Source organism: Podarcis liolepis (genome assembly GCF_965112155.1).
Source record: "Podarcis liolepis genome assembly, chromosome: 14".
In the NCBI taxonomy this organism is placed as follows: domain Eukaryota; kingdom Metazoa; phylum Chordata; class Lepidosauria; order Squamata; family Lacertidae; genus Podarcis; species Podarcis liolepis.
The window spans coordinates 11,384,954-11,399,082 of NC_139569.1; the positions used below are offsets into that span (position 1 = coordinate 11,384,954).

The 14,129-nt window shown below is 42.9% G+C and overlaps 1 protein-coding gene and 1 long non-coding RNA gene across 2 annotated transcripts in view; one reads left to right on the forward strand and one right to left on the reverse strand.

Annotated features, from left to right (window-relative positions):
- Positions 1–4,027: 4,027 nt before the first annotated feature.
- LOC310692990 lies at positions 4,028–6,612 on the reverse strand. The gene is made up of 2 exons (XR_014518932.1): positions 5,337–6,612; positions 4,028–4,467 (listed from the first exon to the last, which is right to left on the reverse strand). It is a non-coding gene; the product is annotated as an uncharacterized lncRNA (long non-coding RNA).
- A 182-nt stretch (positions 6,613–6,794) lies between these two features.
- CYTH3 (cytohesin 3) overlaps positions 6,795–14,129 on the forward strand; it is a 69,534-nt gene continuing 62,199 nt past the window's right edge. The window contains exon 1 of the mRNA XM_083474475.1: positions 6,795–7,045. Within this exon, the coding sequence (XP_083330601.1) occupies positions 7,015–7,045 (31 nt within the window). The 5' untranslated portion in view covers positions 6,795–7,014. The remainder of the gene's footprint in view (positions 7,046–14,129) is intronic.

A 14,129-nucleotide genomic window follows, 5' to 3' on the forward strand; every position in this document is an offset into this window, starting at 1 on the left:
CTTGGGAGGTGAGTGTGTTTCTTTACCAATGGTGCTCCTTCAGTTAGGTTCAATTCTGTTTTGAGTGCTTTATTTTATTTATCTCAATCTGTGGCTGCTTCCTGGTTTTCTTATATTTCTGGGTTCTCAGTTGTGACGGAAGGGACAAACTGCTGGTGGGAGAACAGTATGCTGCTTTGGGGGCAAGAGTAAATTGACTCATGGAGAACCTGAGAACAGGGAAGGGAGAAAGGGTGTAAGTGACAGCTAGTCCTGCCCTGCCTGGAGCAATTAAGTGAGAACATAAGAAGAGCTTGCTGGATCAGGCCAATGACCCACCTAGACCAGCTTCCTGTTCTGACAGTGGCCAACCAGATGCCTGTGGAAAGCCTGCAAGCAGGACCTGAGTGCATGTTTGCCTTCTGCAGTTTCCAGCAAATGTTCTTCAGAAGCATGGTTGGAGGCAGAGCAATAGCCATCATGGCACGAGTTATAGCATCATGGAGCCAGTGTGGTGTAGTGGTTAGGAGCGGTAGTCATGTAATCTGGGGAACCGGGTTCGCGTCTCCGCTCCTCCACATGCAGCTGCTGGGTGACCTTGGGCCAGTCACACCTCTTTGAAGTCTCTCAGCCCCACTCACCTCACAGAGTGTTTGTTGTGGGGGAGGAAGGGAAAGGAGATGGTTAGCCGCTTTGAAACTCCTGAAGGGGAGTGAAAGGCGGGATATCAAATCCAAACTCTTCTTCTTCTTCTATCATGAGACCACGGGGGCAGATTTTATTCACTTTCCACTTTCTCCATGATCTTAACTAAAAAGTCCCAAATGCTTCAACCTTTCCTCATAGGAGACCTGGACCCACCATGAACCAGGGTGGAAGAGTAGGAAAGAGGTGAGATTTTTAGGGAGGGCAAAGTACCTGAGATGTTGGGGGAGAAGTGGGAAAAGATGCTAGGATGGTTGGGGTGGAAAAGAGAAGATGGGGGGAGACGTTCCCAGTATTTATCAAATTTAATGGACATTTACATAGTTTTGGGATATTCAGATACCAGACTCCTTTGCAGTGGGATTGAGGGACTGAATACAGTTGTACCTTGGAAGTTGACTGGAATCCGTTCTGGAAGTCTGTTTGACTTCCAAACCGTTTGGAAACCAGGGAATGGCTTCTGTTTGGCTGCAGGAAGCTCCTGCAGCCAATCGGAAGCAGCGTCTGACATCCAGGTTCCAAAGAACATTTGCAAACTGGAACACTCACTTCCGGGTTTGTGGCGTTTGGGAGCCAAAACATTCGATTCACAAGGCATTTGGGATCCAAGGTATGTCAGAATGAGCCCCAGAATAAAACAGCTTTCCTTCCAGATGCAGTTGACGTAAGCTGAGTAACATTTACAGGAATAGAGAGGCCGTGAAATCACATTATGCCGATAATGTACTAATATTGTCCTATGAAACTCCAGTTATTAACCCCAACAACTGATGAGTCAACCATTAAAGAATCATGCAATGGGCTTAAGAGCCAAGGGAAGTAAAAGACGGCTTGTCTCCTGTCTCCAGCTTTTTGAACCACTTGCTGTAACGTTGCATGATAACTATGTAAAATCCTGGGCATAGTTATCTGGAAGTAAGCTCCATTGAGCTCAGCGGTACTTACTTCAGATTGCATCGGTTCAGTTTGTGAAACAGGTTCAGCTTTAGCGAAATATTTTCAGCCAGCCAAAGTACAGCTTTTAGCTTTTAGCTAGAAACACAGACATCCTTGACCATTTAAACAGCTGGCATGAAGTAGGAACCCCATCCATGAAAAGTTAAGATGTATCCAACCTTTGCTTTATTGTTTAACTCAGTCTCTGCCTTCCTCTATGCTAATCTGTCACAAACAAACTGGAACGGGTTATAATCACCACATTCACTTGCCAGAGGAAGAAGGATCTGTCAATTCCCCTGGTGCTCTGGCAGATGACTTAATTGCTCCTGCTCTGGAAAAAAGTATTTGAGCTGCATTCCTCTGCAATCCCTCTGTACTGCACCACAGAAGCTGATTACTAATCACTGCAGCCCTGATTTGTAGCCTTCTTGACTACAAAGATGGTTCATAGCATATCAATCTTTCATTTGAAATCACAAGGTGGTATACAGTGAAATAAAATATTAAAATTACAATTTAAAAATAATCAGCAGCCAATAGGTTAGGGCATACATAAAATTAATGATCTGGAATAGTGCATTCTTGTTTCAATTTTGCAAAGAGAGCCAGTGTGCTGTAATAGATTGTTCAACTGTGACCTGAGTAACCAGGGTTCAAATCCCCACTCAGCCACAAAGTTCACTGGGTGACCTTGGGCCAATCACTGTCCCTCAGCCTCTATCCTACCTCACAGGGTTGTTGTGAGGATAAAATGGGTAGGGAGAACCACGTACACCACCTTGATCTCTTTGGAGGAAAATATGGTATATAAATGTAATAAACATAATCATAACAAAAACAATAAACATAACTGAGAAATATGCTAGCATAAATTTCTCATTGATGTTTGCAGAATACCAGGTACAAAATGAGATGGGCAACCTAGTTTTTAAATCTTGGTTAGGACTCTTGTCTTCTTAGGGTAACAGCCATGGAGCAGTTAGAAACCCACATGCTAAATATATCAGAATCTGGGCTGCATAGTGAATTGTTTTCCTACACCGATGATGGTGTAAATCCTATTCTGGCCACAAAGGGAATGTAAAGTGCCAAATCCATCTCAGTTCCAGCACCATAAACCACAGTGGGATTTCATCAGGTATTTATTTGACTCCTGTATGCTTGCAGCTTCCTCGGAAAAATCCCTCTATTTAGTGTTTTTTTTCCACTCCAAAATTCCTTCTTTGCCTTCTGAAATGCTGGGCTGATTTTCTCCTCCTTATGCAAAATTAACGGAAAATATAGACTGCGTCCCATTTTCTTAATTAAAATACAGATTTTAAAAATGGTAACCAATCCTTGCTTCTACACAAGTCTTTGTTGTGCAGTTATTCTATGCTGCGAATTAATGTTTCATTATTCTCTCTATGAATGCTTAATGATCTTTCAAGATTATTTTAAATGTTTTCCTGGAAGCTCAGCCATTACAAAGCAGCTGCTCAATAACATATATATTTTATGCTTATATGTTTATATTTTAATATTCATTTGGAAAACCCACCCTAAAAAGTTGTGTTTACTCTTTATAACAATGTAGGAAGGAAGGCTTGTTAAATTGTCAATAACCTTCCTCCAACTGTGAGACATCTGGCTAATTAATGAAATTTAGTTCTTTTATGGTGTTATGAGTTTGACTGACTCAGTTAGCAGTAATGAGACGATTTGCTGGGGTTTTGCCTGACAGACTTGATGGGTGATTTGGGGACAAGAGAAAGGGGCTTCAGTGATCCTTAATGTTGCCTGGATTGCAATGTCTATCCAGGCTATGGGTTTTGACACACCTGAAAGAGTTTGGGGGGGGGGTGAAGAACAGAAAGTTAGAAACAAGTTTGGATTTGGGAAAAGACAGCTATGTAAAATGTGTAGCTCAAGTCAGCTAGCCTCGGAGCAGATTGGTTTGTTGCTTTGTAGAATCTGAAGCAGCCTCATTCCACCTAATGATCAGGCCGGTCCTACCTGTAGGATCCATAAGGGAAAAGCTGGATTTGTGATGGTTTGGCTTGCCAAGTGTAACAAGCTCTCAGGGTACTCCCAGAAGGTTACCTTAGATCACAAACTGGTCATTCAGGTCTGATTTTTCTTTGTGCACATCTGGTAGGTTAGCACCTACACACTTACATTTTTCAGTCATAATACTCACTGGTGTGCAGCCATTTGCCAACCATACCAGTGGTTGGAGCTCACTCAGCCCCAAGTGCTTTCCTGTGCCTTCCCTCAAGTACTCCCGTACACCTCAACTACTTTTTTCATCATCATCATCATCATCATTAGAGCCTGATGATGCACTGTGACTGCAGTCTCGCAGCCAGGTAATCCCCCACATTTACTCTGTGGAGATTCTGAGTATCTGATATGATCCAGTATGAACGTGGCTTGTAGCCATCAGCGGATATAAGTTTACTTGTGTCACAGGAGCGTGCAATTCAGTAATCACACAATTCAAAATTGGAGTTAACGTCTTATTAGCCAAAGCACAATCTCTACAGTCTTGGTTGAGTGTCAGGCCTAAAGCGCAGAGCAGCTCATTCCTGGTGGACTTATTCTATGAAAATCAGTTGCTGAGGCTGAAAGTCCTTGCCTCCTCACAGCCGTCTAAGTCCTCTCCTGCTCAAGGTTTTTTCCAAGTAATTGGAGACTGCGCCTGCATGCAGCCAACCTCTCCTCCGCCCTTTGCATGCCTCTTCTGGTTCTGGGAGACAAGTGGGGAGGGGAGGACTCTTCACCAGCCTGACTCATCTTTGCCTCTTGGCCTCCCTCTTCCAACTCTCCTGCTTCAGCTTCAGCCTCTGATTCCTTCCACTCTTCCTGCATAAATGACAAGTTTTTAGCTACCAGCTTTTAAGTAAACAACACAAAATTAGAGTACAGTGGTACCTCGGGTTACACACGCTTCAGGTTACACACTCTGCTAACCCAGAAATAGTGCTTCAGGTTAAGAACTTTGCTTCAGGATAAGAACAGAAATCGGGCTCTGGCAGTGCGGCGGCAGCAGGAGGCCCCATTAGCTAAAGTGGTGTTTCAGGTTAAGAACAGTTTCGGGTTAAGAACAGACCTCCAGAACGAATTAAGTACTTAACCCGAGGTACCACTATACAGTAGTAATATTATCGCATGTGAAATTCCTCAATATAATCTGAATATGTTAAATTTCCTCACATGCGTAATAAACCATTTACTCAACCTTTATTAGCCTTCCCCTGAACAAAAATTTAACTGGAACAAATAATCCCAAACTGAAATAAAAGCAACAAAGTGAATGTAGGGAATCTGATCTGTTTGGAAAAAAAATAAGCTAGGGCCTAACAAAAAGGATAGAAAATCTTTGAGCCCCTCAGAGACGAAATCTGAACTGTGATATTTGAGGAACACTTTGAACTTAAACAAGAGTGTCAACACAGCAGTAATATTTGTGAAGGAGCAATATAAAAAAACCAAAGAATAGTTCTCTCTAGGGATTAATAAAATGACAGTAGAGAACTTGAAAGGTATTCTGAGGAAGGTCAGACCCAGCAGTTTCTGAACTATGAACAAGGAAATATATATATAGAGAGAGGGAGAGAGAGTTTTTCACACCTTTCATATCATCTACGGCACTTACAACAGAAATCATGGACATAGCACAAAATAGAAATCTTCTAAAATGCTTCAGATTAATGCTGCAGCAACAATCTTACATTGGTTACTAACAGTCCCAATCCCATTTCCAGTCATCATTTGCTAATCTCTCAATATAAGGAGCTCAATATAGGGAAAATAATAATTATAGGATTGGCTTGTCAGCCCTACTGTGTACACACAATACCTTTAAAGCACATTTTAAGGACATCTCCCCCCCTAAAAAATAAATTGTTGACTCTGTCTTTTGTTAAGGGTTGCTGGGATTTGTATCTGTGAGGGGTAAACTCACAGAAAGAGTGTGTTTGAATGTTCTTTAAAGGTATACAGTAGTATGTATTGGCTGCCCTAACTTTGCTAATACTGCACCCTGAGTGAGGAAATTTTTGGGCACAATCCCATAATATTTCTTATTATCACAGTAATTCATTCCCATACAGTTGCTTTCTTCTCTGTAGGTACCTGTATTGTTGTTGTTATTCTATTATTATTTAGTGCCCCCTTTGTCTTGGCACCCTATGCAGTGGAACTGCCTGCACCGCCCCAAGTTTGGAACTGGCTGCAGTTATGGGGTAAACCAATACTTTTTTGGGGTGCTAATGTTGTGAACCCCTCCACTGCAGGCTCAGGGTGAGTATATATGTGTACACAAACTATATAGCCCCTAAACTAAAGGCACCAGTCTCTGCTATGTCTCACCCCAAAAGGAAACATAAACCCAGAGTAAGCTCCGGGATCCCCTGGAATCTCGCACCGCTCCGAGATTGGGGTGCCAGGCAACTGGATCCCCGCAGCTTCCAGACTGCTCCTAATCACCTAAATGTTTGCATATACATCCATGCAAGTAACCTCGCGTCTAGTTTGGCCTGAGTTAACACCCAGGCGGGGCGAAAAGTGTTTTTAACCTTGAATTTAAAACTGCCGTGAGGCGACCCAGGGGTGCCAACTTGAATAAAATATGGGAGGCAAGCACCGCTCCGCATAATCGATCACTTGACACGGTGCACTATTTGAATGGCAATGCCGACCGACTTTGGGGGAACCCTGCACCCTCAAATATTTTATTGGAGGCCCGAAGCCCCCTCCTTAGTCCTAAGGAGCTGGCTCCTCTGACCCGCCCTGAATGAATAACAATAGCTGCCGTTGTTCAAACGACCAAAGGAATCCCTCGCGGAGGTGGGCGCTCTTTTGAGTTCCTCGGGCAGTTGAGGGGGACGGTTTTGGGTTGCTTCGCTTCTTCCCAGAGAAACTATGCGCTTTATTTTTAACGGCGGTTTCCCGAGCGAGTGGGCAGCCTTGGGAAAAGGGGAGCGGCGGCGTCCCTTCCTCGAAGGTCGCCTGAGGGAAGCCGCAGCAGCCCCCCATTTCCCCTCACGGAAACCCGGCCTTTCGGGGCGGCAGCGGCAGCACTGCTGCCTTGTGGCGGAGCGCGGCGTCGAAGGAGGGCCTGGGCTTGAGGCGGCCTCTCCTCCTCCTCCCTCCCACATAATATTTCTTTCTCCCTTCCCCTGCGTGGGTCACATGAGAAGGGGCGGGCGAGCCTCGCTAAGCAGCAGCAGCAGCAACGACAGTCGGAGAAGCTCCGCTGAGGAGAAACGAGGCGAACGAGGACATCGGCGGCCGCCTCGGAGCTGAAGGGAGCCGGAGCCGCCGGCCGCCAAGCGCCCCCCTCAGGAGTCCGCGCGGGCTCCTCGCGACGCCTCTAACATCGCCCAGTGCTCGGCCAGCAGCCCCAACATGGACGAAGACGGAGGAGGAGGAGGAAACGGTGAGTAGTGGCGGCAGAGGAGTTTGGTTTGGGAGCTTTATGAGGCGGCGGCGGCCGTAGCAGCAGCGGCGGCGGCGGCGTGGAAGACCAGTATAAGGGGGACTCCCCCCTCGCCCTCACACGCAGAGAGACCAGAGTGCCTCTGAGCGTGTGCAGAGTTTCCCCTTTAACGCAGGGATTATTAGACATTTTTGGGAATAGTCTGTCAGCTTCATCCAAGGAGGATCAGGGGAGAGATCTGCGTGTGTTTGGTTTGGGTGGCCCTATTTCATCCTTGCAACAATCCTGTGAGGTCGGTTGCCAAGTTGGGCGGTGTCGGTCCCAAGAGTGTGACAAACTGGAGAGCTTCTTATACCAGCGCAACTTGACTTCCACTATTTTGTTTATGTTTTTGGCTCTGCGAATTTTAATGCCTCTTGTTTGGTTAGTCCCCATAGCGAACATATGTGATTTGGGCGATCAGCTGCATCCTTCCTGTCGAGGTCCAGAGCAAACTTGCCTGAAGTGCAGTTTGATACTTAAAAAAGAAAAAGAAAAAAACCTCTCTCTCTCTGTTTTGCTTTGGTAAATTGTACGTGTGATTCGTGTGTGGGGAATGAAACCAAGTACCAATTTCTCGCTCTCCCAGTTCTGCACTTGAGGGAGTTTAAAATCCTTTCCAACAACACATGATTACATTGTCATGTCAGTGAAGTGCATTTTGATTCAGAGAAGAATTGAATTGACAGGGTCAAGTATGCAGATATATTCCACCCTCTCAGAATAGTCTCCACACAGCTTGAGGATTTTTTTGGGCTTCGGTGGACTTCTGCTCCTGTTCCTGACACGTACCCCAAGCACTAAGATCACACCCTTGCCTTCCATGTACTGGCCTGTTTCTATACAGTACTTGCAATCACCAATGAAGATTAAAGTCCTCCTTGCAACACCCGTAAGCATGCACTGAATTTTGGAAACAGCTGACTCCTTTTACTATGCTTTTGACCAGCCCAATTGTAATCACAGTTTTGAGGGACAGGCTGATTGGCATTAAGTTAACCATTTAAATGATTTGAGTGATGAGTGATCCTTGTTCTCCTGAATGACGCCAGTCACCATGTCCCTTGCTTCTTTTGTTGCCCCACTTCTCAGTTTCCAAATTTAGTTTTGCTATATGTCAGAGCTTGAGTTGGGTAGTTTGATCCAGACAGCCCAGAACTGTGTTGCTTTTTACTTTTTTGCAGGGCAGGGAGGAACTCTGTGAGCTGGCAGCTGCTGTCAGTGTGTGGGGCTAGCTAGCAACCTGTTGCAGGTGACATATAACAGCGACTGTCCTCTGTGGTGACTCTGATCCCTATACAACAATTTTTCCTTTCATTTTACCATCGCAAATATTACTATTTCCCCTACAGTTCCAATCCCCATGTGTTCCTATGTATACTTAGTCCTTTGCAGTTTTATTTTGGCAACATAACCTATTTTTTCTCCTATTTTTTCATTCTGTTGCAGTGAGTGACCCCTTCCCCTAACTGAAGTAAGGCTCACCCCCTCCCAATAGCTACTCATACTGTATCATGTCTCCCATTCTCTATAACCACTTCCACTCTAAAAAAAAAAAAAGCCCTCCTCATGTGTACCTCTTGACATGGTTTGTTCCTATCTCCTAACTGCACACAACTCCCATTCATGTATATTTTTCTCTGCCCCCACACTGTCGCCCACAGATTGCTTTTTCACATATTTATCAGTGCCTCTCGGGATGGGGTAGAGTACTGAGAGACATGAATATAATAAGGAGTAGTGAGTAGTTTTCAGGCTGCTGCCTGCTATATAAAGAGGAGTGTTGTTGAAGGAGGAGCTGGGTTAATTTTTCTGGCAAGGCAAAGCAAGCACTGCCTGTTAATGTAGGGATGCTGTTCTGATTGGGACTGTTCCATTCAGCATGGAGGACAATAGCGAACTCTGTGTCATGGCATACCCTAACTTATTAATGTCCCCTTCCCATTTTCCCCCTTGAAAGGTCATCTGTTTCTGGAGGAGGAAAAATGAATGCATAGTGTTTAGGGGTTGTGTCAATGGTTGCAAAAGGCAAGTTAGTGATGCAAGATGAGGCCTTGGTATAAAAGATCCTATAGAAAGGGGAGAAGACTAAGGGACATTAGAAGCCCCATGGAGATGCAATGAACAGTTTCAAATGGTTGATTTGTGCCACCAGTAGTGCTAAGGTTGATGACAAATTGTTCGTTCTTTCACAGTGAAATCCTTGTGTGTTCTTTAGCCTGCCTGAAATTGTGTATACGCTTTGCTGAAAACAGTGTGTGATAGAAAGGTTAATTGTGTCTTATAGTTTGACATGGGCACTGCTGCTGCCTCAGTCTAGGTGCAGCAGTAATTGCTAAGCAGTTTATCCAGTTTGAACAGGCATACAGTTTCCATAGACATTTGCTCAAATGTTTGTAAACACATACCTTTAAAATCTAGGGCGCGTATTTCATAGTGTCCTTGGGTACTCCTTCAGGCTGTTGAATTATAATGGATGTGCCCATAGTTTGAATATCATATAGGATTTTCAACAAAAGGGATTGGGTTAAGACATTTGAGTTAAGCTTTGCCTAATCAAGCAGCACACAAAGGACAGTGGTAATAAAATTGTAAAAGTAATTTATGTAATTTCAAGACCAAGGCATTTTATCAAGAAGTCCTTAGAACAACCATGGGACCCTGTTTCCCTCCAGGTATATGCTAGACTGCAGCCCTGATCATCTTTGACTTTTGGGTACGTTGACCAGGGCTGATGTTAATTGGAGCCCAACAAAATCTGGAGGGTCACAGGTTCTCATCCCTGCTTTAGAATAAGGAAGCTGAATTTGTTCTGTGTTCCTTTATTTATATTTGTTGTGCAAATATATGAAGAGCTAGTTATGTGGTCATGAGTAATAGTTGCATTATGATCTCTTGCACTAAGACTAAGAAGCTAGAATTCTGAAACCAAGTGGGTGTGGTGTGTTTATCTTGACATAAGGAAAAAATGCTAGGATTAATCAGTGACATGTTGCAGGAAGGCATCCTATAAACAAGCAATGCTGCCATTAACATTTCTCAGCAGTTGTTTCCTGAGCTGTTTAGTAGGTATTTGAGACTGTTCCTTCAAAAGCAAACATGTGTTTTTGGCAGTCCTGTTTTCTACAAACTAGGTAGGGGGTAAAATGTTAAATAAGCTGCCAAAATGAGCAAAGTTAGACTTTCCATATTTAAAACACTTTTGTGTAGGTTGTAGTATGTGTTTATAAAGAATAATGGGCTCCACATGCAGTTACCTAAACAAAAAACTTTTGAGACTGTCTCCTCCTTTATCTCAGCCTCAGATGAAAATTGCCTTTTTGTGTCAGTTATGAATGATAAGGGGACTTAGAAGAACCCTGATGGTAATTGTCACCCATCTTTAAAGCACTTCCCTTTGGAGGTTCTCCAAAACTTGAACCTTAATGTGTTCCAGTTTGATATGAATGCATAAAAACAATCACAAAAGTGTTAAAGCTACAACAACGATATATTGAACAAATATAGTGGAAACTCTTCAAAATAACATTAGTTATTGTGTTGAACTTTACTAAGGTTTTGTACTTTATTGGTTGTTTTATATTTACTGCTCATAACTATACTGTTTATGGAAGATCTCTTGCAAATTTAATCAAGGATATGTAGCTCATCAGGCCCTGATTATGGGTCCAAAACTGGCAATCCAGCTGGTGGTGCTTCCTTGTAATGTCTGAAAGGATGGGCATTGCATACAGTGAGTTTGAGCCCCCTATTATTTTTCCAAGCAGGCTAGCATTGTGCTGTAAAATTTATTTGGGGAAATAAATTAACTGAAGACAATACAGAGATGATTTGGAGGTAAGGGGTTAACTGAAGAGGAGTTGAATTGATTTGGAGCAGGATCTGTTGGGCAATTAATGGAATAAATGAATGGAAGAGGAACTGATATGGGGTAATAATAAGGTGGATTGCAAATGAATTAAATTTATCTGGAGTGATTTGGATGGGGTATTAGTTGGCTTGACTTCTACAACATTTGAACTCTAAATTTGCATATCCAGTAACATATGCAAATCTGTAAGGAAATAACAACAAGCACACACTCCAAATACAGGCAGCTAGAACACTTAAACTGTAGTAACTTTTACATATTTAACCTATAATAGTGTTGTGCCATGTGAAGCTACTTACTGGGGTTCTCCTGTTGCAGATTGGAGTTAGCAGTGGCTGAAGATGCTGAAGACTATTGACATAGAGTTAAAGCTGAATTTTAGTTGTGCCTTGTGCTTACCCCTCTGAATCAGTATCTGTTAGCTATATCTCGATGCTAACAGATTTCTTTGCTTCAGAATTCTTTGTGACATCGTGGAGATATTTGTGTCTCATCCTTACAGTGCAGAGCAAAATCATTTTTTTCTCCTGCCAATACCTTTTTCTCCTTAAGAAGACCTGACTCCAGTTGGAGTTTAATGGCTCTGGCCTAAGCTATTCAAAGTATTTCTGACGAATGAAGATAAATGTGAGTCTTTGATATTGATGTGTACACACACACACACACTTAAGTGTGCACACACAAACACATCCAGTAAACGTAGATGGGAGTTTTTACACAAGAAAATTGCATCATTTGTACTTGTGGTAATTCTCTGTACAGTATTGGCAAAATATAAGGGTCTCATCTTGTAAACAGTGATTTCCTTGGTTTCCTTGGTATGCAGAACTTTACGGAAGCTAGTTCTTTCTTTCTCCTTCTAGGCCACAATTACTAATATATGAGGGTTGCTCATTAAAGATTTTCCCTGACCCACTTCCGGTTATTGTAGGAGGATGAAATTGAACATGTATAATGATACATCGCTCAATAGGTAATGTGGTAATTTGTAGCTCTGAACTCCTAACAGTTTCTCTGTTATGGGTGCTAACGTGGAGGAATGTCTGATAATGGAACCAGTTGAATGCAGAGCAGTCATCGGGTTCCTGTACTTGAAAGGGAGCATATCATGGGAGACGTTCAATGAGATAAATGGGACTTATGGGGAGGATGCCCCATCGTATGATGTAGTCAAGCACTGGCATTGTCAGTGTGGTCAGACTTTGGTGGAACGGCTCCCATTCCTGGTGACCACAATCTGCCATTGATGAAGACACCATCCGGCAAATGAAGGCCACCATTTTGGAGGATCGCTGCATAACTGTTTGCCAACTAGCTGCATATGTCAAAAGCAGTGTGGGCTCTGTAGAAAAAAAAATCCACGACCATTTGCACATGGGAAAGTGTCTGCACGGTGGGTTCCCTGGCTGCTGCTGCCTTTCCAGAAGCAGGAACAAGTCACATGCTCATGGGCTCCTTTGGCCATGTGTCACAAAAACCTTGATGACTTCTTCGCCAGACTAATTACTCAGGAAGAAACATGGGTCCATCCGAACAATGGAAGAACTCTGCCTTACCACCTTCAAAGTAGGCACGTGTCTAACTGTCAGTGGGCAAGGTCATGCTCACAGTCGTTTGGGACCAGTGCGGAGTAGTGATGATGGATTTCCTGGCAAAGGGTACCATAATTACTGGGACATACTACGCTTCACTGCTGCAGAAATAGCGGAAGGCTATCAAAATTGAGAGGCATGGTATGCTGACCAAAGGCACCCGCCTCTTGCAGGATAACACCCCAGTTCACAAATTGCATGTTGCTCAGATAGAAGCATGGTCTTGTGGCTATGAAATCCTTCTTCGCATCCCTTATTCTCCTGACCTCGCACCATCGGACTTTCACCTCTTTCCAACCATGAAGTTATTTTTGAAGGGCAAGCTTTCTCCAGACAATGAAATGCTGATTTCTGAGTTGTGGCTTCTGACACAACCTGCCAACTTCTAAAGACGAGTTCTCCACAGCTGCATAAAGCGATGGGTGAAGTGTTTGGCTGTTGCTGGTAGCTATGTAGAGAAGGACTAATAACTGTGCCCAGTTTCGTTTGTCTCAGTCCATGGGAAGTACGCCAGGGGAAATCTTTCATGAACGTCCCTCGTAGTTAGTTGTATGTCAGCTAATTTGCAAGACAATATGATCCCATTTTATACAATTTATCTTTTGACCTAAACTATCCTTTTACTTAAGTAGAGATTAAATAATGCTAGGTTATGACAGACAATTATTTCTATTGAGGTCCTAAAGTAAAGTACTTGGAAATATATCCTACTAGTTTCACTGGAACTTCCTTTCCCATTATGGTCTTAGGGTTGATATGACAATTGGTGCTAATCATCTATTATGTTCTAATTACAAAGATCTCTGTATTTAACTGAATTTTTGAGATGATACTGCCTTCTCCATTGATTGCTTGAATTCTCATCTTTTTATGTAGATTCAATTGGAAGAGGCTTCCCATTAATCATAGCTCTTTGGTGCTGGTGTCTTTGAGTAATTGAAATCCTGGCATCCAGTATGGCATTTGATAGCAAGCTTTATGTTCTGTTAAAATTGTGAGTGTTTGTTTTGAGGATAGAATACTATCCTGAAATTAAGTAAGGACTCTTCTTGAATACAAATTCATAGTACAGTATGGCTTCAGTTATCTTGTGTACTGCTCATACTTGATTTATTGCTTCCCATCCCTTTGAAATAAAGTCTAAGATGCAGCTGCTTTATAAATTTTCTTTTTTTTAATAAGAATTCCACTTATGTATGTTTGTTGCTGGTTTTTTGCACTGCTGTGAATGATAACATGCTTTTTATGTTTAAAAAAGATAACATTTAAATCCAGTGATGGAAAGCTGAAAATGGCAGAAACATTTACGATGTTGCCTACGATATGTCTACACATTAACCCTGAATTTTGGGAGTGCCTTCTTGGAGTGGGAGAAATAGTTGCTTGCTCATCCTGTTCTTGGTCTCTCTGTGGCAAATGTCTTTCTAAGAGTTCCTAATCTGGTATTTTATTTTTTTGGCACAAGGCACCTGTTCCTCCAGAACTGGACTGAAGCTATTCCACTGAGAATGTGAGGAGTGGGAAGAGAATGCAGATTTAGCACTATGTGTAAATTACTTATGTTTAGGTTATAAACCAAGGT